This window comes from Lynx rufus, unplaced genomic scaffold (assembly GCF_022079265.1).
Source record: "Lynx rufus isolate CCGP_SWC_20201006 ecotype Redwood Valley unplaced genomic scaffold, mLynRuf1.p SCAF_6, whole genome shotgun sequence".
NCBI lineage: Eukaryota > Metazoa > Chordata > Mammalia > Carnivora > Felidae > Lynx > Lynx rufus.
In genome coordinates this window covers 71,469,295-71,494,164 of record NW_025814878.1, presented here as the reverse complement: position 1 = coordinate 71,494,164, position 24,870 = coordinate 71,469,295, and the positions used below count along the sequence as shown (strand labels likewise).

Below are 24,870 nucleotides of genomic sequence, written 5' to 3'. Positions count from 1 at the left end.
AAAAGATGGTTGGTATGATTTGAGTCTTTTAAAATTATTGAGACTTGTTGTTATTGAGACGTGGCCTAACGTGATGTATCCTGGAGAATGTTTGATGTGCACTTGAAAAGAGTTTGTATAGTGCTCTTTTTGGACAGAATGTTCTGTATACATTGGGACTATCTGGTCTAATGTGTCATTCAAAGCCACTGTTTCCTTGTTGATATTCTGTGGATGATCGTGCCATTGATGTAAGTAGGGTGTTAAAGTCCGCTACTATTATATTACTGTCAATTTCTTCTTTTTTGTCTGCTAACATTTGCTTTATTTAAGAGAGAAGGGAGCAGAAAACCTATCAGAAGAACAAATAGCTAAAAACTTTCCTAATCTAAGGAGGGAAACAGACATGCAGATCCAGAAACGCAGAGAGCCCTTAAGATTAATCCGAGGAGGTCCCCACCAAAACACATAATTAAAATGACAAAAAGTAAAGATAAGTAGAAAATTTTTAAAGGAGCAAGAGAAAGCAGTTACAAACAAGGGAAACCCCATAAGGCTATTAGCTGATTTTTTGGCAGAACCTTTGAAGGCCAGAAGGGAGTGGCATGATATGTTTAAAGTTCTGAAAGGAGAAAATGTACAACTAAGAATACTCAGTAAGGTTATCGTTTGGAATAGAAGGAAAGGTAAGGGATTTCCCAGAGAAAAGTTAAAGAAATTTATTACCACTAAGTCAGTCTTATCAGAAAATGTTAAAGGGAATTCTTTAACTCGAACGGAAAGACCATAACTATTAGAAAATTATGAGAGGAAAAAAATTCACAGGTAAAAGCAAACATGTAGTAAATGTAGTAAATTAATCATTTATAAAGCCAGTATGAGGTAAAAACACCAAAGTAGAAAAATCAGCCAAGGTATACACAAAATGAAAAGATGTTAAATATGACATATACATAAATGTGGACAAAGGAGTAAAAATTTAGTGCTTTTAGAATGTGTTCAAACTTAAGCAACCATCAATTTAATGGAGACTGCTTATATATAAGATGACATATATGAATCTAATAATAACCACAAATCAAAACCTACAGTAGATACACAAAAAAGAGAAAAGAATCCCAGTATAACACTAAAGAAAGCCATCAAACAACAGGGAAGAGAGCAAGAGAAGAAAAGAACAGGGAAAAACTACAAAACAGGGAAAAACTACCACCTCAGACCTAAAGACACAGACTAAAAATGACGGATTGCAGAAAACATATACTGTGCAAGTGGAAGTGAAAAAAACCAGGGTAGCAATACTTATATCAGACAAAATAGACTTTAAATCTTTAAAAAAAGGTTGTCTTTTGTCCCTGAAGCACACATTGCTGTGTGTGTTTATGGTTAAATCTAGTTTAAAAGATTTTTATTAACCATAGATTAATGATAAAACAGCTTGCAGAATTGTTAATTCATTCCCAGTCTCAACTATTATACTTACATCACTGTGTATGAATCCAACTTGAGCTTAACTATCTGTTCCAAGTTATGTGCTGTGCCACATACAAATAAGTAGGAAATAGCGTTCCTGCTTTCAAAGACTTCTTCCCAATTAGGGGAATTGTGTATTGAATCTGTGAAACAAAATCAATGTTGAAAGGGAAGACAGTTAAGATTAGTTTTGGTTCATTTAAGTTCATTTTGGATTTCTCGCAGTACTTCAAAATACTGCTTTGTTTTGTTGCTGTTAAAGTCCAGGGTATAAAGATATAATAACAATGTAAGTTTTTTTCCTGCATAAATTTTACATTATTTAAATTTTTTTTTTTTAACATTTATTTATTTTTGAGACAGAGACAGAGCGTGAACAGGGGAGGGTCAGAGAAAGAGGGAGACACCGAATCTGAAACAGGCTCCAGGCTCTGAGCTGTCAGCACAGAGCCCGACGCAGGGCTCGAACCCACAGACCACGAGATCATGACCTGAGCCGAAGTCGGACGCCTAACCGACTGAGCCACCCAGGCGCCCCAGACATTATTTTAAACCACAAGGGCCTGCCCCTCCCAATTGGGAATGAAAGTATCATGCATTAGGTCAGGGTTATTCTCTTTATTCTGCACCTAGACATAGTGCTTGGCACTTTGTGTACTGAAGTAAGTCAAGTGTTTAAGATAATTATTGTCTGTAAAAATAGGATTTGAGGATTTGTCTGTTTTTATTTTTATGGATAAAAGAATTAAGGTAGAGAACTGGGTAGTTTGTATCATTCTGTCACAACCTTAACCAAAAATTTTTTTTGATTTAATAAATTCATAGATTCTTACCCTTTTTTCAGTGCCAACAGGTATTATTAATATAGGTTATATTCTCTAGAGTAGGGACTCTTAACCTTTTTGAGGATTTTGTTAAAAACCATTTTTGAGAATGTTATAAAAGCAGTAGACTCTCTCCTCAATAAAATATAAGAGGTAAATTTTGCATGTAATTTGAGGTAATTCACAGGTCCCTAAGGCCCCATTATATAAAAATGTAGATGTACTGGTATGCACACATATATACATACTTACCTTCATTGAGATAAAATTCGCCTACCATACAATTCACCTATTTAAAGTGTATGATTTAGCAGTTTTCAGTACAGAGTTGTATGACCATCTTTACAGTCATTTTTATTTATTGAAGTATAGTTAAGATACAGTGTTATATTAGTTTCAGGTGTACAGTAATAATTCAGCAGTTCTGTACTTTACTCAGTGCTTATCAAGATAAGTGTAGTCTTAATCCCCTTATTTATTTCATACATACTCCATCTGACCTCCCTTATTGCAACTACTGTTTGTTCTCCGTATTTAAGAGTTTGGGTTGTTTTTTTTAATCTATTTTTCTCTTTGTTCATTTGTTTCTTAAATTCCACATGAGTGAAATCATGATATTTGTCTTTCTCTGTCTGACTTTGCAAATGGCACTATCTCATTTTTTATGGCGCAGTAATATTCCATTGTGTCTACAGATACCACATCTTTTTTATCCATTCATCTATCAGTGGACACTTGGGTTGCTTCCATGTCTTGGCTATTATAAATAATACTAAATAAATAAACGTAGGAGTGCATATGTTTTTTCATTTTATTTGAGTAAATTCCCACTAGTGGATCATATGGTAATTCTATTTTTAATTTTTTGAGGAACCTCCATACTGTCTTCTGCAGTGGCTACACCAATTTGCATTCCCACCAGCGGTGCACTGGGGTCTCTTATTCTCCACATCCTTGCTAACAACTTGTTATTTTTTGTTTTTTTGATTCTAGCTATTCTGATAGGTATAAGGTGAGATCTCATTGTGGTTTATCTTTGGATTTCCCTGAAGATTATTAGTGTTGAGCATCTTTTTCATGGGTCTCTTGGCCATTTGTAGGTCTTCTTTGGAAAACATCTATTCAGGTCCTCTGCCCATCTTTTAATTGGATTTTTTTGGTATTCAGTTTTATAAGTTCTTTATGTATTTTGAAAATGAAACCCTTATGGCATATATCATTTACAAATATTTTCTTCTATTCAGTAGGTTACCTGTTTGTTTCATTGGTGGTTTTGTTCACTGAGCGAAACCTTTTTGTTTTGGTATGGTCCCAATAGTTTAATTTTGGTTTTGTTTCTCTTGCCACAGGAGACATATCTAGAAAATTGTTACTATGGCTGTTGTCAAATTACTACTTTTGGTTTCTTCCAGGAGTTTATGGTTTCAGGTCTCACATTTAGATCTTTATTCCCTTTTGAATTTCTTTTTGTGTATTATGTAAGAAAGTGGTCCAGTTTGATTCTTTTGCATGCTGCTGTTTAGTTTTTCCAGCACCATTCATTGAAGACTGTCTTTTCTCTATTGTATATTATTGCCTCGTTTATTATAGATTAATTGACCATATGAGCATGGGTTTATTTGAGCTCTGTATTCTGTTTTACTGATTTATATGTCTGTTTTTGTGCCAGTACCATACTGTTTTGTTTTCTACAGCTTTGTGATATATCTTGAAATCTGAGATTGTGATAACTTCCAGCTTTGTTCTTTCAGGATTGCTTTGGCTATTCAGGGTCCTTTGTGGCTCTATATATAAATTTTAGGACTTTTTTCTAGATCAGTGAAAAATGCTGTTGGTATTTTGATAGGGATTTGCATTAAATCTTTACATCTAGATTGCTTTGGGGAGTATGGATCTCTTAATAATATTGGATCTTCCATCCATGAGCATGGAATATCTTTCCATTTGTGTCATCTTCAATTTCTTTCGTTAGTGTTTTACAGAGTACCAGTCTTTTACCTCCGTGGTTAAATTTATTCCAATATATTTTATTCTTTTTGGTGCAAATAGAAGTGAGATTGTAGCCTTAATTTCTCTTTCTGCTATCTCATTATTAGTGTAGAGAAATACAACAGGTTTCTGTATGTTGTGTATTCTGTGCTTTACTGATTTCATTTATCAGTTCTGATAGTTTTTTGGTGGAGTCCTTAAGGTTTTCTATATATAGTATCATGTCATCATGTAAGTAGTGAAAGTTTTACTCCTTCCTTATCAGATGCCTTTTATTTGTTGTCTGATTGCTACAGCTAGGACTTCCAGTACTGTGTTGAATAAAAGTAGTGAGAGTGGACATCCCTGTCTTGTTCTTGATCTTAGAGGAAAAGCTTTCACCTTTCCACCATTGAATATAATATTAGCTGTGGGTTTTTCATATATGGCCTTTATTTTGTTGAGGTATGTTCTCTAAATCTACTTTCATGAGAATTCTTATCATGAATTGATGTACTTTGTCAGATGCTTTTTCTGCATCTATTTTGATGATCTATGGTGTTTTTCCTTCCTCTCGTTAATGTGATATAAACCACCCATGCAAATATTGAGCCACCCATGCATCCCTGCAATAAATTTCACTTGATCATGGTTAATAACTTTTTAAGTATATTATTGGATTCAATTTGTGAATATTTTGTTGATAATTTCTGCATCTGTGTTCATCAGAGATACTGACCTGTAATTCTCTTTTTTTGTAGTGTCTTTATCTGGTTTTGGCATCAGGATAATGCTGGCCTAATAGAATGAATTGGAAGCTTTTCTTTATTTTTTTGGAATAGTTTGAGAAGAATAGGTACTTAACTCTTTTTCCAAATGTTTGGTAGAATTCACTTGTGAAGCTATAATATCTCCAATAATCCCTTGTAATTCTATAGTGTCAATTGTTACTTCTCTTTCATTTCTGATTTTGTTTGAATTCTTTTTTTTTTTTTTTTTTAAATGAGTCTAGCTAAAGTTTTGTTGATTTCATCGATCTTTTCAAAAACCAGCTCCTGGTTTCACTGATCTGTTCTTTCTTTTTTTTTTTTTAATTTTTTTTCTTTTTAAATTTATTTTTGAGAGACAGAGACAGAGCACAAGTGGGGGAGGGACAGAGAGAGAATGAGACACAGAATCTGAAGCAGGCTCCAGGCTCTGAGCTGTCAGCGCAGCGCCTGACACGGGGCTCAAACTCACAAACTGTGAGATCATGACCTGAGTGGAAGTCGGATGCTTAACGACTGAGCCAACCAGGCGCCCCTCATTGATCTGTTCTATTGTTTGTTTGTTTGTTTTTTAGTTTTTATTTCTTTTCTGTTCTAATGTTTGTTTTCTTCTACTGGTTTTGGGTTTTGGTTTTCTTCTTTTTCTGGCTCCTTTAGGTGAAAGTTTAGGTTGTTTGAGATTTTTATTATTTCTTCAGGTAAATCTGTATTGCTATAAACTTCCTCCTAGAACTACTTTTGTTGCTTCCCAAAGATTTTGGACTGTTGTGTTTTCATTTTCATTTGTCTCCATGTATTTTGTTTATTTTTCTCTTTGATTTCTTGGTTGTTCCATTCATTTTTTTTTCCATTCATTTTTTAGTAACATGTTATTTAACCTCCATGTGTTTGTGTTCTTTCCAGATTTTTTCTTGTGAATTGATTTCTAGTTTAATAGCATTCTTCTCAGAAAGGATGCATGGTATAACATCAGTGTTTTTGAATTTATTGAGACTTGTTTTGTGCCCTAATATGTGATCTCTTTTGGAGAATGTTCCATGTATACTTGAAAAGAATGTGTATTCTGGTGTTTTAGGGTGGAATGTTCTGAATATATCCATTAGACCCATCTTCTCCAGTGTGTCCTTTGAAACCACTGTTTTCATGTTTATTTTGTTTTTGGGTGATCTATCCATTGATGTAATTGGGGTGTTAAAGTTCCCTGCTTTATGTATTTGGGTGCTTTCATGTTGGGTGCATAATATTTGTAATTGTTATATTTTCTTGTTGGATTTTTCCTTTTATTAATGTATGTAATTAATGCTTCCTTCTCTTTGTCTCTTATTACAGTCTTTGCTTAAAGGCTGTTTTGTACAGGGGTACATGGGTGACTGAGTTGTTTAAGTATTCAACTCTTGGTTTCAGCTCAGGCCATGATCTCATGTGAGTTCGAGTCCCCACATCAGGCTCCACACTGACAGTACAGAGCCTGCTTTGGATTCTCCCCTTCTCTCTGCCCTTCCCCTGTTCATACACACACTCTTTTTCAAAATAAATAAAAATAAAAACTTTAAAGGATATTTTGCTTGATGTAAGTATTTCTACTTGCTTTTTGTTTCCATTTGCATGATAAGTGCTTTTCCGTTCTGTCACTTTCAATCTGCATGTGTCTTTAGGTCTGAAATGAATCTCTTGTAGCCAGTCTATAAATGGTTCTTGCTTTTTTATCCATTCTGTCATCCTTTTATTGGAGCATTTAGTCTATTTACATTCAAAGTAATTAATGATAGAAAAGTACTTATTGCTCTTCTGTTACTTGTTTCATACTTTTTTTTGTAGTTCTTCTCTGTTTCTTCCTATTGCTCTCTTATCTGATGGTTTGTTGGCTCACTCTGATATACTTGGATTCCTTTCTCTTTATTTTTTGCATATTTATTACAAATTTTTGCTTTGTGGTTACCATTAGGTTTGTATATAACATCTTATACATATAGCAGTCTATATTGATGATGGCTTAAGTTTAAACCCATTCTTTATTCCTCTCCCCCTCATATTTTAGGTATATGGCATCTTACTTTATATGCTTTTATTTTGTGAATCCCTTGACTGATTTTTGTTGACATACTTATTTTTACTGCTTTTTTCTTTCCTACTTATTCCCTCTTATGGTCTTTCCTTTCCACTCAAAGTGTCCCCTGTAATATTTCTTACAGGACTGGTTTAGTGGTTATGAATTCCTTTAACTTCTGTTTGGGAAACTCTTCATCCCTCTTTCTATTCTAAATTATGGCCTTGCTAGAGTATTCCTGGCTGCAGTTTTCTTCTTTCAACACTTTGAGTATGTCATGCTCATCACCTTCTGGTCTGCAAAATTTCTGCTGAAAAATCCGGTGGTAGCCTTATGGGGTTTCCCTTGTATGTAACTGTTTTCTCTTGCTACTTTTAAAATTCCTTCTTTATCACTACTTTTTGCCATTTTAATTACTGTGTGTGTATTTAATTCTTGGTGTGGACCTCTTTGAGTTGATTTGTCAGAGGCTCTCTGTGCCTCTGGATCTCGATTTCTGTTTCCTTCACCAGATTCAGGAAGTTTTCAGCTCTTATTTCTTCAAATATGGTTTCTGTCCCCTTTTCTGTCTCTCCTCCTTCTGGGATCCTTATAATGCAAATGTTATTACAGTTGATGATATGGCTAAATTTACCTAAGCCTATTTTCATTTTTTGTTATGTCTTTTCTTCTTTCTTGCTCAACTTGAGTGCTTTCCATTACTCTGTCCTCTAGATCACCAATCCGTTCTTCTGCTTCCTCTAGTCTACTATTTATTCCACCTAGTGTATTGTTAAAATTTTTTAGTTTACTTATTTATTTTAAGAGACACAGAGCCAGCATGAGTGGGGGAGGGGCAGGAGGAGAGGGAGAGAGAGAATCCCAAGCAGGCTCCATGCTGTCAGTGCAGAACCTGACATGGGGCTCCATCACATGACCGTGAGATCATGACCTGAGTTGAAATCAAGAGTCAGATGCTTAACCAGCTGAGCCACCCAGGCACCCTCTATCTAGTGTATTTTTAATTTCAGTAATTCAGTTCTTCATCATTAATTGGTTATGTTCTCTCTTTGTTAAGAGTCTCACTGAGGTCCTTCACTCTTTTCTTAAAAGGCCAGTGAGTATCTCTATGACCATTACTTTAAATTCTTTATCAGTTGTATTACTTATTTCTGTATTGTTTAGCTCTCACTGTGATTTTTGTCCTGTTTCATTTGGGATATATTCTCTGTCTCTTCCATTTGTTTAACTGTGTCTGTTTCCATATGTTTGAAAGTCAGCTACATCTCCTGCTCTGGAAAGTAGTGGCCTATTAAGAGGGCATGTAGTGCCCTATAGTGCTTTGTCCCCTGCTGACCAGTACCTGGCACTTCAGGGGTATCTCCTATGTGCGTTGTCTGTGCCCTGCTGTTGTAGCTGAGCAGCTTTTGCCTTCTGTCCATTTGTCTACAATGACTCTCTTTGCTTGTTATGGGCAGGATTTGGTCCTTGTGTTGCTAATCGGCCAGCCTGGGGCCACCTTGAACTTAACTTGAACATTTGCCAGAGATGTAGTAGCACAGAGGTGTAGGAGAATGTGAGGACAGGGCATCTGGTGCCAGCAAGGTTGTCAGCCACAGGAGGGTTCCTGCAGCTGCTGGGGACTAAGGCACGTGGGTTGGAAGAGGCTGATATACAGAAGTGTATGGGGGCAGGTCTGGTAGTGTTAGCAAGGTTTGTCCAGGTCTGCTATGGGTGATGATCTCGAGTAGAGTTCTGGCTGTTTGGGGCATGTTTGCAAGAGACCAAGTGGGCGGGGGCACTATGAACAAGTTAGGTAGCAAGCGTTGGTGCCCTGGCTCGTTGCTGCAGGTGTCCCATGTGTTTATGCTGCGGAGTGAGGGAGAGAAAGCTCATTTGTTCCTGGAGAAGTCTCCCAAAGATCCCTGCCCCTGTGGCACATGCTCTGAGATTAGTAAGCAAATCTCCCTCCTGGATACCCCAGGCTTTTGACAGATTGCTGCTGCTTTGCTGTATCTTGGGTGGAGCTATTTGTTGTGTTGTCTCTTTAAGGCTGGGACTCAGTTTCTTCTCGCCCTCCTTGCTCTCTCATAAACCTGATTTTTAAAGTTCCAGGTGTGTGTGTGTGTGTGTGTGTGTGTGTGTGTGTGTGTGTGTTTTACATTTATTTATTTTAGAGCACAAGTTGGGGAGGGGCAGAGAGAGAGGGAGACACAGAATTCAAAGCAGGCTTCAGGCTCTGAGTGTCAGTACAGAGCCCAAGGTGGGGCTCAAACTCACAAACTGAGATCATGACCTGAGCCTAAGTCAGTCGCTTAACCGACTGACCCACCCAGGTGCCCCCTAAAGTTCCAGGTTTTTAAGTCCTGCCTGCGATTGTAAGAACTCACAAAATTTGACCCCTCTGGTTTTGAAAGCCAAGTATTTGGGGATTCATCTTCCCTGTGCAGTCTCCCTGGTGTGAAAGTTTGTTTCTCTCTTGTGCCTGGGGTGTTCCTCCCTCCCTCCTGTGGAAAGTCCCTTGGGTCTATTTAGCTCCTAATCTGTCACCACCCTCCTACTCTCTTTGATATGGCCTCTTCCTTACATTTAGCTGTGGAGAGTTTGTTCTTCCAGTCTCTGGGTCATTTTTTTTAGTTACTTACACTAATGTGTTTATCATCTGGCTGTATCCATGGGGCAAGGTGAGCTTAGTGTCATCCTACTCTGCTATCTTCCCTGGAAGTCCTCTTCTCTTTTCATTTTGTGACCATTCCTTTAAAGCAGAAAGGTTTTTCATTTTGATGAAGTCCAATTTATTTTGTTGTTGCTTGTGATGTTTTTATGTTATTTCTAAGAAGACTGCCTAGCCCTAGGCCACAAAAACTTACTCCTGTACTTTATTCTAAGACTTTTATAACTGTTACATTTAGAGCTATCATCCATTTTGAGTTGATTTTTGTGTTGATATCAGGAAGGAGTCAACTTCATTATTTTACATGTGGATATCCAGTTACCCCAAAACCATTTGTTGGAAAGACTGTTTTTACCTTTCATTTAATCATGTTGAGATACTCTGAGTCCCATTCTTAGATCCTCCTCCACATCCATAAATCCAGCTCTAAAGAAAGGTACAGAGTTAGTTAAAAGTCTGACAGGGTAACAAAAATAGTGGAGGAGAGGCCACATTGGGCCAAATTTAGTTGAGCCTCATTTAAATCCTTACTACTGCTCTATTAGTTATCTAGTGCTATATAACAAATTACCCCCCAAGTCAGGGGCCTAAATCAGCAAGATTATTATAAGTCATGAATTTGAGAGACTTTGGTTATGTAGCTCTGTGTCAGGACCTCTCATGAAGTTACAGTCAGTATGTTGGTTGGTACTGCAGTCAAATGAAGGTTTGCTTGGAAATGGGAGATCTGCTTCCAAAACGACTCACTCACATGACTGTTGGCAGAAAGCTGCAGTTCTTTACCACTGGAACCTCCCCATAGGGCTCGTGTAAGTGTTCTCACAAGGTGGCAACTGGCTTTCCCCAGACCTAATGATCTTAGTTTAGAGACGATAAGGGAGAAAGCTAAAGTTCTTTTATAACCTAGTTTTAGCCATGACACATTATCACTTCTGCCTTGCTATTTTTGTCAGAATTGAGTCACAAAATCCAGCCCAAGGGGCTAGAGGATTTGGAACCACATTTTTAAAATCAGTATCAAAGAATGTATGAACATGTTTTAAATTACCATGTGTATTTGTAAGTTTCATCAAAAGTAAGGTCAAATTCCGAATAGTTGATGTTCCTTTATACTATAAATGCTCATTTATTGTCTAATAAAATGAGATGACCTCCAAATATTTTTTTAAGCTTTATTTAAGACTCTCTACACCCAATGTGGGGCTCAAACTCAAAACCCCGAGATCAAGAATCACATACTCTTCAACTGTGCCAGCCAGGTGCCCCTCCAAGTCATTCTTTTTTTTTTTTTTTTTTTTTTTTTCATTTTTTTTTTTTCACTGCATGTCCTTGATATATCAAATCCAAACCAATCTTAATGTATTTATGTATCAAAACAAGGCAAAAGAGTATGTCTATCACAAATATTGTATCAGAAAATAGGAGATAAATAACATGATTTCTAAGCTGAAATAAGTACCAGAATATTTCCTATTCTTTTATATCCCTTTGTTCTCACAGCCATTTTCCAGTTTGTGGGAAGAAACACGTGAATTCTTCATGACTCTGTGTACTAGTTGACCAGTTTTGACCACTTCTCACTCAAGAAACATTTTTAAGTTAGCCAATAGTTTTATAGCAAGAGCATATGAACTCATTTTAATACTTTGTAACTTTGGTTCCTTCTGCAAACTTTTTTATAGGTGATGATTTTACATGACTTTGGAACTGGTCTCTAGTGGAACGCTGTGGGAGGATGAACACAGAAGAGCTGGAGTTACTGAGTGACTCCAAATACAGAAACTATGTAGCCGCAATTGACAAAGCACTAAAGAATTTTGAATATTCCAGTGAATGGGCAGATTTGATATCGGCACTTGGAAAACTTAATAAGGTATGTCCAGAAATTCAGAAATCTGAATTTCTACTTACTGGACTTCTCTAAAGCTTGAAGTAAAGAATTGTAAAAACATAACTAAAGCTTAGAATTACTTTTGGTACTGCTATTTTACTTCACGAATTGCATGCCTGAACAGCCAGGCATATTTTGAGGCCAAAACAACATTACCATTAAAAACATGAGACTAGGAAGCAAACATGCTAATAACTCTGAGGGCTAACAAGCTTCTGTAATTGAGCAAAGTTATGGTTCTGGAGTTCCTGACAACAAAATTAGAAACTGGTGTAGAAAGTGGTAACTTGAAATGTGCTTTACAAATGTTATGTAGCAGTAAGGAAAATTTTGTATCCAGGCAATTCTTAGATATATTCAGTACTTTTTTTTACGAAAGTGATAAGTAGTCACTTAGGCCTTGAGGGTTGGCCTTGAATGTTTCCTCTTAACATGTCTGGTTTTAATCCACTATTATGATGGCATTACAGATCAATTCATAGCTTTACATTTTTACACTTTTTTTTGTTTGTTTTCTTAGATCAAACTTTGCTCACCTCGTACTTATAGTTTTGATTTGGGGAATTTTTGGAGTTTTGTTTTGTTTTGTTTTGTTTTGTTTTTTAGCAGTTGTTACTGAATTGGAATGTTTTTAAATATTAAATGCAGTAGGGAAGATGATAAGAAATGAGAGCTCTCCCCGTAACTTTTAACATCAAATAGCTTAACATACAATTATTAGGAAAGAAATTATCCTAAAATACATTCCAAGTACACTATTGCTTGACCTCATACATACTATAGATAATTAATGTCTTCCAGAAAAGCTTTCGTTTTTAATGTGCCAAGGATTTATCTTAAAATTAGATGCACAAACTTCTGTTTGACATGTTAACTTGTAACATGGGTTACATGGGTTTGATAAATTCTCAGATTTTTTTTATAATATCCTCAAGAAATTGCATCCAAAATTATGAGTATGCTTAAAGGTAGTTAGGTTCTTTCTTGCTCTGAAGAGTCTCTTTCTTTCTTTCTTTCTTTCTTTCTTTCTTTCTTTCTTTCTTTCTTTCTTTCTTTCTTCGTTTCTGTGTTTATTTTTAAGAGAGAGAGAGACAGAGCATGAGCAGGGGAGGGGCAGAAAAAGAGGGAGACACAGAATCCAAGGCAGGCTCTGAGCTTTTGGCGCAGAGCCCTATGCAGGGCTTGAAATCATGAAGTGTGAGATCATGACCTGAGCTGAAGTCAGACGCTTAACTGACTGAGCCACCCAGTCTCCTTCTGAAGAATCTCTTTCTGAAGACTTACTAGGAGTTATATTTAAAAACAGTTTACTTTTTTTAAATTTTTTAAAGATTTTATTTTATTATTACTTTTTAACATTTACTTTTGAGAGAGAGTAGGGGAGGGGCAGAGAGAGAAGGAGACACAGAATCTGAAGCAGGCGCCAGGCTCCAAGCTATCAGTACAGAGCCTGACGTGGGGCTTGAACTCAGGAAGCACGAGATCATGACCTGAAGTCTGACCCTCAAGCAACTGAGGCACCCAGGCGCCCCTAAATATTTTAAGTAATCTCTACACCCAACATGAGGCCCAAACTCACTCAGATCAAGAGTCACATGCTCCACTAGCTGAGCCAGCCAGGCACTCCTAAAAGCAATTTATTAAATGTGGAAATTAATAGACCTAATTAAGTACATAAGTAGTTTTTATACTTAATATTTATGAAAACATTTTATTGTATCCAGATAACACAGAGGAGGATATGCAAGTCATTGGGAAAACTTAAGCTGTGAACAGGCAAGGATTGTATTTAGTATAAATTTGTTGAAAATAGTCTAAATACATGTTTTAATATAAAATGTTATTTATTAATATACTACATTTTCACCTCATTATACATTTTTTTCAATTCAAAATTGCTTTTAAAAAGAACGTTTTCCAATTCAGAAATCCTTTTAGATAATGGTGCTATAAAAAAATCATGCTATATTTTACTTTTCTTTTAAAATTTTATTTCGTATTAACACAGTTTTTTTATTAAAGCATTTTATGTTATAGATCGTTAAATTTCCTTCTGCAGAAGTAATTATACCTTTCCTTAAGATATATGTGAATATTGGGGTGTCTGGCTGACCCAGTTGGAAAAACATATTTCATTTCAGGGCCTTGAGTTTGAGCCCCATGTTGCGTGTGAAGATTACTAAAAATAAATAAATTTAAAATATGTAAATACTGACTCTTGGTTACTGTGTTTAAAATTGAGATTAAAACTTTGGACACACGGAAGCAGCTAGTTGAAAAATGTTTTTCATAGCTGTGTTCTTGCCAGTGTTTTGCCCTTAATTTGCTTTTCATTTCTAGATTTAACTTTATTTGCCTTCATTGCATCTATTTTAAAACTAAATTAAAAACCTGTAGTGGGAAGACTTTTGAAAATGTTTTATGTAGGGGCACAGGGGTAGCCCAGTCGGTTAAGCATCCAACTCTTGATTTCAGCTCAGGTCGTGATCACATGGTCTCGTGAGTTTGAGCCCCACATGGGCTCCACATTGGCTGTATGGAGCCTGCTTGAGATTCTCCCTCTTCCTGTGCTCTCTCCTGTTTGCACTCTCTCTTTCTCAAAATAAATAAACTTAAAAAAAAAAATGAAGAAAATGTTATATTTAAGTGGACCTCAGAGCCTTCACTTTTGTTAAAAACCTGGAGATCTTGTCCTGAATTTTCTACTGTACTGCCTTTGACAGATCATTTTATGTATTTTAATTTCAGTTCTTTATTTTGTAAGATAAAGGACTTTTTTTAATATTTCTTCTAAATCAAATTCTAGCATATTATCCTGTTTTCATTGTGCATTTATTCTGTAATGTTTTATCAGCACTGTACTATAATACTTTGAAGAATTAATTTATGAGTTCTTTTTTGTTACTTAAATAACTAATCTCCTTTGGGTGGTTTATAAAATAGGATCTTCTGTAAATTCCACCCTGACCATTATCTCTAAATAAATGTTATGTTTGAATAAACACAGTTGTGATTGGTCCACCTGGGAAATTAGTAAAAACAAATGGGTAGTTATAATCTTTTGTAGATTCTTGTAAGCATTAGAACTCCTTGCTGACATATGATATCTCGAAGCAGTGGTTCTCCCTCTTTCAACGACATATTTATGTTGAGGTCCAGTTTCCTTCATATCTTTGAAATAGTGTATCAAAAATAGATTGACATTAAAGATTTGCAAAAATCAAAATCATTGCCTCTCTTCTGAATAAATTTGTTGGCAAAATACTGTGTTTTTTTTTAATTTTCTTTTTTAATGTTTGTTTATTTTTGAGAGAGACAGAGACAGAATGCGAGTGGATTAGGGGCAGAGAGGGAGGGAGACACGGAATCCGAAGCAGGCTCCAGGCTCCAAGGTGTCAGCACAGAGCCACACGTGGGTTTCAAACTGACGAGCTGTGGGATCATGACCTGAGCCGAAGTTGGTTGCTCAACCACCTGAGCCACCCAGGCACCCGAAATATTGTGATATTTTTTTAATAAAAATGGTATTTCTGTTAACGTGGAGTGGGTTTGGTTTTTTTTAACAAAATAATTTTTTTGCATCCTCAGTTTTAATTTTAAATATGGTGTATATTGATAGATGTAACTAAGACAGGAGTTCTTTGACATCTTTTATAACTTTTTAGAATGTAAAGAAGTCCTGTAAGGATTTTTTGAAAATTCTGTGCTAGGAAATGGAAATAAAAGATATAAGATTTTTGTTTTTCTCAGCAGAATTAAAATGTTTTCTTCAAGGTTTTACAAAATAATGCAAAGTACCAGGTAGTACCCAAAAAGCTGACTATAGGCAAACGCCTAGCTCAATGCCTACATCCAGCATTACCAGGTGGAGTTCATCGAAAGGCACTTGAAACATATGAAATTATCTTTAAAATCATTGGACCCAAGAGACTTGCCAAAGATCTTTTTTTATACAGGTAAGAATAATTTTTTATGTATAAATAAAATATATTTTTAACTGTGTTATGCTTTGTGCAGTAAAAGCTAAAGTACTGAAAACACCTTAATGAAGTTTTTAGGTATCAATGTCAAATATTTTGATAGTTAAGTGCTTCAGAAAAATTTAGGATATTCCTTAATGTTAAATTTTTTTCTTTTTCTATGTCATTTATGATTTTTACTTAAAATTGTTGAGACTACAGTACTTTCTGCCTTTTTAAACTTAAGGACTACCCTGAGAAAAAAATAAGATACCTTTATCTCTCAGCAGCTTTCAATGTAGTTGACCATTCTTTACCTGGAATAGCCTTTTTCTATTGGTTTACATTCTCCAGTTTACTTTCTCAATCTTGATATGAACATAGGAATTTTTTTTTTTTAAGTTTTATTTACTTTGAGAGGAGAGCGAGCAGGTGGGGAGGGGTAGAGAGATAGGGAGAGAGAGAATCCCAAGCAGATTCTGTGCTGTGATAGCACAGAGCCCCATGCAAGGCTCAAATTCACAAACCATGAGATCATGACCTGAGCCAAAATCAAGGTCAGACACCTGACTGAGCCACTTAGGCATCCCTGGACATACAAAATTTCTTAAAGTTTGCTTAGTCTTATGTTTTCACTTTATATTCTTTTGTTGGGTGGGCATATTCACACCCACGGTTTATCTTTTAAGTGCCGACTCCCAACTTGGGATCACCAGTGTTGGCTTCTGCTTTAAACTTCTGGATTACTTGTCATATCTTTGTGGTTCTTTAAAAGCAGCTGAAGCTCACCCTCTTCCAAACTAAATTCATTTTCTATAAACCCAGCCTTTTGCAGTGCACTGAAGTTCAGTAAATGGCACCATTGTCCATCCATTTACATGAGCCTGAAATCCAAGGGTTACACTTAATAACTTCTTTGCCCATATTCTTCTTCCCATGTACATTCTCTCACTAGGAGATCTGTTTCATTGGTGAAGCACAGGAGCAGAGGAATCAAAATAGTTTGTCTTTACCACTAACCAGCTCTGTGATCTTGGATCATTTTCTTCATCTCTCTGTGTGTATTCTCATTTGCAAAATGAGAATAAGATTACCAGTTTCACAGGATTGTTAATAGAATTAAAAATGTAAATATATATAAAGTGTTTAGAACAATGTGCAGCATATAGGAAGTACTCAATAATTGTTACTTATTGTTCTGATAGATGTTCCAATACATCTACTTATTTCCACCCTCACTGGCAGCGTCTATTCTAAGTAAGCTTTATCTCTAGCTTGGTCTTTGTCACTGGCCTTCTAACATTCACATAATATCTTGTTCTTACCCTTTTATACCCTTTTCTCCATACAGTACCAGAGTAAACTTTTTAATACGTTAAATAGATGTCATTCCCCTGCTAAAAACCTCCATTGACTTCTTCCTGTTACTTAAAGTCAAAATCAAAGCCCTTACTATGTTTCTAAAGTTTTATATATTTTGGCCCTGCCCCTGTCAATTACCTCCAGCTCCTGCCACTTTCTACCCAATTTACTCCATTCTGTAACACAGGTCTCTTTGTTTATTGTTCCTCATTTTTTTCTTTTTCCCCTCACTCTGTAATGCTCTAATCCAAATCACTGATTAAATACCAGATCCCCAGAGAAGACTTGCCTAGTTATCCTATCTATAAGAGACTTTCTTCATCTTCATCATTAGTACTCAGTGGTTTTACTGTGATGTATTTAGAGGGAGGTATCTGTATTTATCCCAGTTGGGATTCATTGGGATTTTTAAATCTATGGATCAGTGACTTTTATCAATTCTGAAACTCTTAAAATTGCCTTGATTCCATCTATTCTGTCTCCCCTTTTTGGAACTATGAGTAAGCATGTGTTAGATCTTCTCACTCTGACTTTCCCATTTCTGATCCTCTCTTCCTTGTTTTTAAACATCTTGTCTGTGCTGCATTCAGGGTACTTTCCTCTTACCTAGCTTCCAGGTCACTAGTTCGTTCTCTCTCTCTCTCTTTTCATATAGATGTAAAATTTTTTCTTAACCTTATTGAGATATAATTGACTACAACACTAAGTTTAAGGTATACAACATATTATTTGATATATGTATATACTGTGAAATGATTACCATAAGTTTAGTTAACACACCCATCATAACCTCAGTTGTGATTTTTTTTCTTATGACGAGAACTTTTAAGGTCTATTCTCTTTTAGCGACTTTCAAATACAGTATTGTTAACCCTAGTCACCATCTGTACATTACATCCCTGTAACTTATTTATAACTAGAAGCTTGTACCTTTGACCACCTTCACTCATTTCTCCTCCCCCCACCTGCTAGGCAACCACCATTCTCTTCTCTGTTTTTATGAGTTTGATTTTCTTAGATTCCACATTTAAGTGAGACCATACAGCATTTGTCTTTCTCTGTATGACTTATTTCACTTAGCATAATGCCCTAGAGATCCATCCATATTGTCACAAATGGCAAGATTTGTTTTTTTCCATGATTAATTATACTCCAGAGAGAGAGAGAGAGAGAGAGAGAACGTGCATGTGTGTGTACATGAGCGTGTGCACGTGCATCATCATGTGTGACACTTTATCCATTCATCTGTCAGTGGACACAAGTTTCCATGTCTTGCTATTGGAAATAATGCTGCAGTGAACATGGGAATGCAGATATCTCTTCAAGATCCTGATTTCATTCCCTTCAGACATATAGCCAGAAGTGGGATTTCCAGATCATATTGTAGTTCTATTTTCAATTTTTTGAAGGACCTCCATATTATTGTCCATAATTGCTGTACCAGTTTACATTCCCTCCCACAGTGTACAATGATTCTATTTTCTCCACTTCTTCTCCAGCATTTGTTATTTCTTGTCTTTTGATAATAGTCTAACATTTGTAAGATGGTACCCCATTGTGGTTTTGACTTCTTTTTCCCTGATGATTAATGATCTTGAGCACATTTTCATGTGCCTATTGGCCATTCCAGTATCTTCTTTAGAAAAATGTTCGGGTCCTTTGCCCATTTTTTAATTCGATTATTGGAGGTGTTTTTGCTATCCAGTTATGTGAGTCCCTTATATTAATTTTGGATGTTAATTCTTTATTAGATATGTGGTTTACAAATATTTTCTCTCATTCGATGGATTGACTTTTTGTTTTATTGATCATCTTTTACTGTGCAGTAGCTTTTTCATTTGATGCAGTCCTGGTTGTTTATTTTTGCTTTTTTTGCTTGTGCTTTAGGTTTCATATTCAAAATATCATTTCTAAGACCAATATCAAGGAGCTTTCCCCCTATGTTTCCTTCTAAGAATTTTATAGTTTCTGGCCTTATATTTAAGTCCCTAATTCAAGTTAACTTTTGTGTGTGGCACAGGATAGGGGTCTAGTTTCATTCTTTTGCATGTATATATCTAGTTTTCCTCTTTCAGTCTTGACATTGGTAACTCAGACCTCATTTCTTTTTTTTTTTTTTTACTTTGGTCAGTCTTGTCATGGGTTTATCACTCTAGTTTTTTTTTTAATGCAGACTTTTAGCTTTGCTGATTTGCTTTACTGTGCATATATGTTTTATCTTTAAATTCTGCATGGATGTCTTAAAAATACCATCTAAAGTCAGTAACAGGTTTTTAATAGTAATAAATACTACATTCCAAAGAGAAAGTGCTTAAAAAGAAAAGCTGAGAATTGCTGAATCAATGTGTGTAATTCTCTATTAACTGATAGATTTTCCTTTCTTTTCTTTTTTTTTAAAATTTTTAAATTTTTAATTTTTTTAAATGTTTTTATTTATTTTTGAGACAGAGAGAGACAGAGCATGAGCAGGGGAGGGGCAGAGAGAGAGGGAGACACAGAATCTGAAGTAGGCTCCAGGCTCCAAGCTGTTGCACAGAGCCCGACGCAGGGCTCGAACTCACGGACTGTGAGATCATGACCTGAGCTGAAGTCGGATGCTTAACCAACTGAGCCACCCAGGCGCCCCTGGATTTTCCTTCCTTAATGCAATATTTTTCTTTTATAATTCATGCCTGCTACTTTTTCAACTTTAAAATAACACAAATTTTACCTTAAGAAACATAGCTATTTTACAAAATTGCAGTATATCTGGAGCATCTGGGTGACTCGGTTGAGTGTCTGACTTCAGCTCAGGTCATTATCTCACAGACAGTGGGTTCGAGCCCTGCGTCAGAGTCTGTGCTGACAGCTGAGAGCCTGGAGCCTGCTACAAATCTGTGTCTCCCTCTCTCTCTGCCTCTTCCCTGTTTATGCTCTGGTGTCTCTCCCTCTCTCTCTCTTTCTCTCAAAAATAAACATTAAAAAAAATAAAAAATAAATTACCATATATCTGATTTTGTCACTGGTATGTTACGTAAAAATAGTAAATTATCTCTAGAATACCACTTTTAGAAAACCATTTCTAAATATGGCAGACATTCTCACATACACATTATGGAGTAAAATTATATTGCTATTCTATAGTTGTTAAAAGCATACCTAATTTAAAAACTAAAGTTTATATTAATGTTTGACTTTTTATTTTTCATTAAGTAATTTCTTTAATCTCAAGGTTTATGGTTTAGCATAATTACATACAAAGACTTTTTAAACTTGTATAAACGATATTTTGATAAAAAATCATCTTGCCTCTTTGGGCTTATTTTTTTAAACATGATACTGTACATGGTCGTGTTACTAAGAAGGCTAGATGTGCAGTTTGAGTACCACAAAGTCTTAAATGTGTATGTAAAGTAAAGTATGTAAAATTTTGGTAAAACAAATTTGGACCTCAGGCTGGAGAGAGATTTTAGAGCGGTGATCATTTAGGTGGCAGTTGAAGCCATGAGAATAATGAGATCACCCAGGTACATTGTAAATAAGAAGGAAGGAAAAGGAAGACCATTCTGTGAATATTTAGTCAGTGAAGGGGAACAAGAGTCAGAGATAGAAAATGTAGCAGGAAATAGCTAACGTGGAAGCCAAAAGAGAAGAGAGTTTCAACAGAAAGTTGTGGGTGACAGTATCAAATATTACAGGCAAAGCAAATAGTAAAAGGGCTGAAAATAGGCCATAGGATCTGGCAGTTAATAGACGTTGCTGATGATAATGAGAATAGTTTCATTAGAGGGGGTAGAATTATCCTGATCAAAGATCAGATGACAGGTGATAAATAGAGGAAAATGCATACTTTTTTTTTTTTAATTGAAATGGGAAGATAGGTTCAAGCCAGAATTCAGTGAAGATAAAGGATTTGGGATTTTGTTGTTGTAATTTATTCTCTTTTTAGACTCACAGATAACCACAATTGTGTTGAAAGGCAAAGATGTAAGTGGAAGAAGATAGATAGAAGTTATCAGAAAGGGGGCACCTGGTTAGCTCATAGTATGCAACTCTTGATCTCTGGGTTGTCAGTTTGAGTGCCGTGTTGGGTGTAGAGATTACTTAAAAAATAAAATATTTTAAAAAAGAGAAAGAAGTTAGAAGTGTGAAAAGGAAAATGGATGAAGCAGGATTCTGGCAAAGGCCGGCATTGGGCGCTGCAGTTTATGGAGGAAGGTAGCTTTGAGGAGGCTTCAACTATAAATTTAAATCAGACTGCCTAAAATTGGAGGCAGGAATGTGGGAAACTCAGGGAGTTCTCTCTTGATGACCTATTTACTGTACAAACTAGGAGCAAGAGATTCTTAATTCATTTGTTAAGCAGTCACTAAGTGCAAGAGGACTTGGTGCTAGGGACTTAGGATACAGAAACAGCAAGATAGTCATGGTACCTTGCTTTCTGATATTTATGGAATTACTTATTAGAATTAATAAAAACAGAATTACTTACTAGAATAAATAAGTATTGGGTACTATGGGAATAGAAAATAGGGAGCCTAACCTAGTCTAATTAAGAGACATTCTCCTCCAGGGAATGGCTTAGGCTAATTCCTGAAAGTCTAGGAGTCAACAAAAAGGACAGAAGTAAGGGAGCAGTAATTGAACCTGTCAGAACAGCTTGTGGAAAGGCCTGGATGCTAAAAAGAGCATGGAAGGATTTAAAACAAACCTGAAAGGAATTCTTCAGTATAGCTGGAGCAGAGGGTGCAGGAGTAAAATGGGTGAGTTTATGTGAGCTGTACAGAGATATGGAGTAGCAAAATGTTAAAACTGTGTTAAACTAGACTGTATCCTAAAGGCAACAGGAAGCCAATGAAAAGTTTTACTGAGGACAGCTGCTTCAGGGCAATACTGAAGCAGTACTTGGTAAGTCATGATGACTGAGTTGTATATAATGGTGGTGTCTTCTAAGAAAAAGTGTGGTAGAGATGGAGATAATTTACAGTATTTAAAAAATAGAAGAGTGACTTGGAGAGAAAACTTGGTGATTGATTATAAGTTAGAGAAGATTTTTTTTTTTAAAGGGTAAAGGATCACTTTTAAATTTATAGCTTTTTGGTCACCCAGACAGATGGTGATGCCATATTTTAAAATTGTGACATTTGAAGACTGTGAAATAGCTAGCTAGCTAGCCACTGGCTTTTGAGTCTGAAACTTAGGTGAGAAATCTGGGTTTAATGGAAGTAGAAGTCATCAATATGCAGGATATCATTTTGAGCCAATCGGTATAACTTATTATTTCATCAAAATATAAATTAAGGTTTATATACATATGTAGGTGATGAAATTTTGGGGTGATGGTGGCGTGGTCCAGAGCCAACAGCCAAGAAAGAATTCTTAAAGACATCTTTGGTGCAAAAAGGCGATTTTATTAAAGCATGGGGACGGGACCCGTGGGCAGGAAGAGCTGCACTGGGTCATGATGGATAACTGATTATATACCTTCAGGTTGGGGGGGGGGGGGGTCAGGGATAGAGTAAGTCTCGAAGGTATTTTGGATGCAAGGTCTCCAGGACCTTGAGGGGCTAGCTTTTGCTAGGGAAATGCCATTTATTACCATTTAATAAAATGTCAGTCATGAGACCCTTCAGATGGATATCAGGAGGCCATAAGCTTGGGGTATGATTGCGAGCACATATCTTGGGGCAGTTGAGATAAAGGAAGTTTCCAAAGGAATTTTTTTTTTTAATTTTTTAATGTTTATTTCTTTGAGAGAGAGAGAGAGAGACAGAGAGACAGAGAGTGAGCAGGGGAGGAACAGAAAGAGAAGGAGACACAGAATCCAAAGCAGGCTCCAGGCTCTGAGCTGTCAGCATAGAGCCCGACGTGGGGCCCGATCTCATGAACCATGAGATCATGACCTGAGCCAAAGTGGGACACTTAACCAACTGAGCCACCCAGGTGCTCCTGAGGGATTTTTATATGTTAAAGTAGGCTTACAGGATCCTCGAGGTTGGGTTAATGTTAAGCTAAGATTCTCTTTTCCCCCTAGCAAAGCAAAGGCAACTGAGCTCCTAGAGGGAAGTCACACTGCCTGTTTCATGGATTTGTCAATGGGCTGTAGGCAATAAGGGGATTTAATGTTTCATTAGCCTTAGTTTCCCACATCACCATGGCAAGCACCCTTTCCTTTGTTCTTGGGTAGCCAGGAGTGTTAAAGGAATATCACACATATTCTACCTGGGGGAAAGGGTCTGCCAGCCTGTATTTTGCCCTCAGCTTGCCCCACTCTCCCTCATCATATGTGCATATGAATTAATATTTTGTAGTTAATGTGCTTCTCCTTACCCCCGTTTATTTCTATGTTTTTAAACAGTTCTGGATTATTTCCTCTTCTTGCAAATGCTGCCATGTCTGTGAAACCAACATTGCTAAGTTTGTATGAGATATATTACCTGCCTTTGGGTAAAACACTGAAGCCTGGTCTACAAGGATTGCTAACTGGTATTCTGCCTGGCTTAGAAGAAGGATCGGAGTACTACGAGAGGTGAAATGGTGCTACTGTTGTTGCCACTAAGTGATCAAAGGCCTGGATTTGTCACCAAGTATCCTTGGATCAATAATGTTTTAACATCACAAAAATTAATTATTCTAGACCCTTGAATATATCACGTGAAGATTTCTGTAGCAAAAAATAATTATTGTAATATATCTAGTTTGTGTATTGCACTGAAAATATAGCTAAGAGCACAGACTTGGGAGATAGATGACTGGGTTCAAATCCTAGCTAAAAAGAAAGTTTTTTTTAACATGTCTGAAGTTTTTTATGTTTCCTCATCTATAAAACACACATAACACTTATTTCATTCTGTTATTATAATAATGAAATCAATCCAGTTCCTAGCACATGTAAGTCGCTCGAAAAATTGTGACCCATAATTTAAAATAATACAGTATATAAGAATTTAAATTAATAAAAGAATGGGAAATTGAACCATGTGCTAACAGTTTTTAAATTCTTAGTGATGGAAAAGAGCCTAACACCAAGTACAATGATGTTTTACTAGCTGTTGACATGATGCTCTTGATATTTTAATTTTTCAAAGAAAATGAATTAATGCATCTTGGAGCCTATTATTTCTTAGGAAGTTTATAGCTGTAGACAGCACATGATGGTGTTGACTATCTTTAATAGCTTGTTACTGATATTCTCACCAAAAAGGAAATTATGAGTTGAGGTAGCAAACATAAAAAAGGCCAAACTTAATTTTATGAGTACACTTAATGACTTAAATTTAATTTATTCTAGCGCACTCACCAGTTACTCTATTTTATGGTGGTTTATATGTTTCTGTAATATAGTCAGACTCTAACCCTGAAAATACTAGATTACGCTCCTGAGCTACTTTGAGAAAATATAATTTAGTTCCCTTAGTTGTATTCTAAGGGAAGCACTTAAGTTTGCTAGTTGCAATTAAAAATATAACAGTGAATAATGATTTTTAGGACTATAGTCTGTGTTTTGTCTTGTTAATGTGTTTTAGTCAGTTTGAGCTACTGTAACAAAATTCCACAGATTGGGTAGCTAATGAACAGCAAATTTATTTGTCCGAGTTCTAAAGACTAGAAGTCATTATCTGAGTACCGGCATGGTCATATTCTGGTGAGGGCCCTCTCCCTGTTCGTAGCTGGTGTCCTCACATAGTGGAAGGGGCTACAGAGTTCTGTGGTATTTCTTTCATAAGAACTCATGACTTACGCATCTCCCGAAGGCTCCATTTCTCCTGATGCCCTCATTTTGGGAGGATAGGGTTTTAATATGACCTTTTGAGGAGACATTCAGACCATAGCATTATGTTTTAGTAGCTTTTCAACACAAAGTATAATAAAGGGATTGATAAATGTGTTCTTTTAATCTATAGATATATTAAGGCCAGAAGGGAGTACAGTGTTAGGTTAAGTCACAGAGCAAGTAAACAGTAGAAC

General features: G+C 36.1%; 1 protein-coding gene across 1 annotated transcript in view; it reads left to right on the top strand.

Moving 5' to 3' along the window:
* The window catches only part of DOP1A (DOP1 leucine zipper like protein A), a 112,903-nt gene that overhangs the window by 20,003 nt on the left and 68,030 nt on the right, over positions 1–24,870 (top strand). The window contains exons 2-4 of the mRNA XM_047101322.1: positions 11,394–11,584; positions 15,377–15,558; positions 23,261–23,431. Coding sequence (XP_046957278.1) covers positions 11,447–11,584; positions 15,377–15,558; positions 23,261–23,431 — 491 coding nt within the window. The 5' untranslated portion in view covers positions 11,394–11,446. The remainder of the gene's footprint in view (positions 1–11,393; positions 11,585–15,376; positions 15,559–23,260; positions 23,432–24,870) is intronic.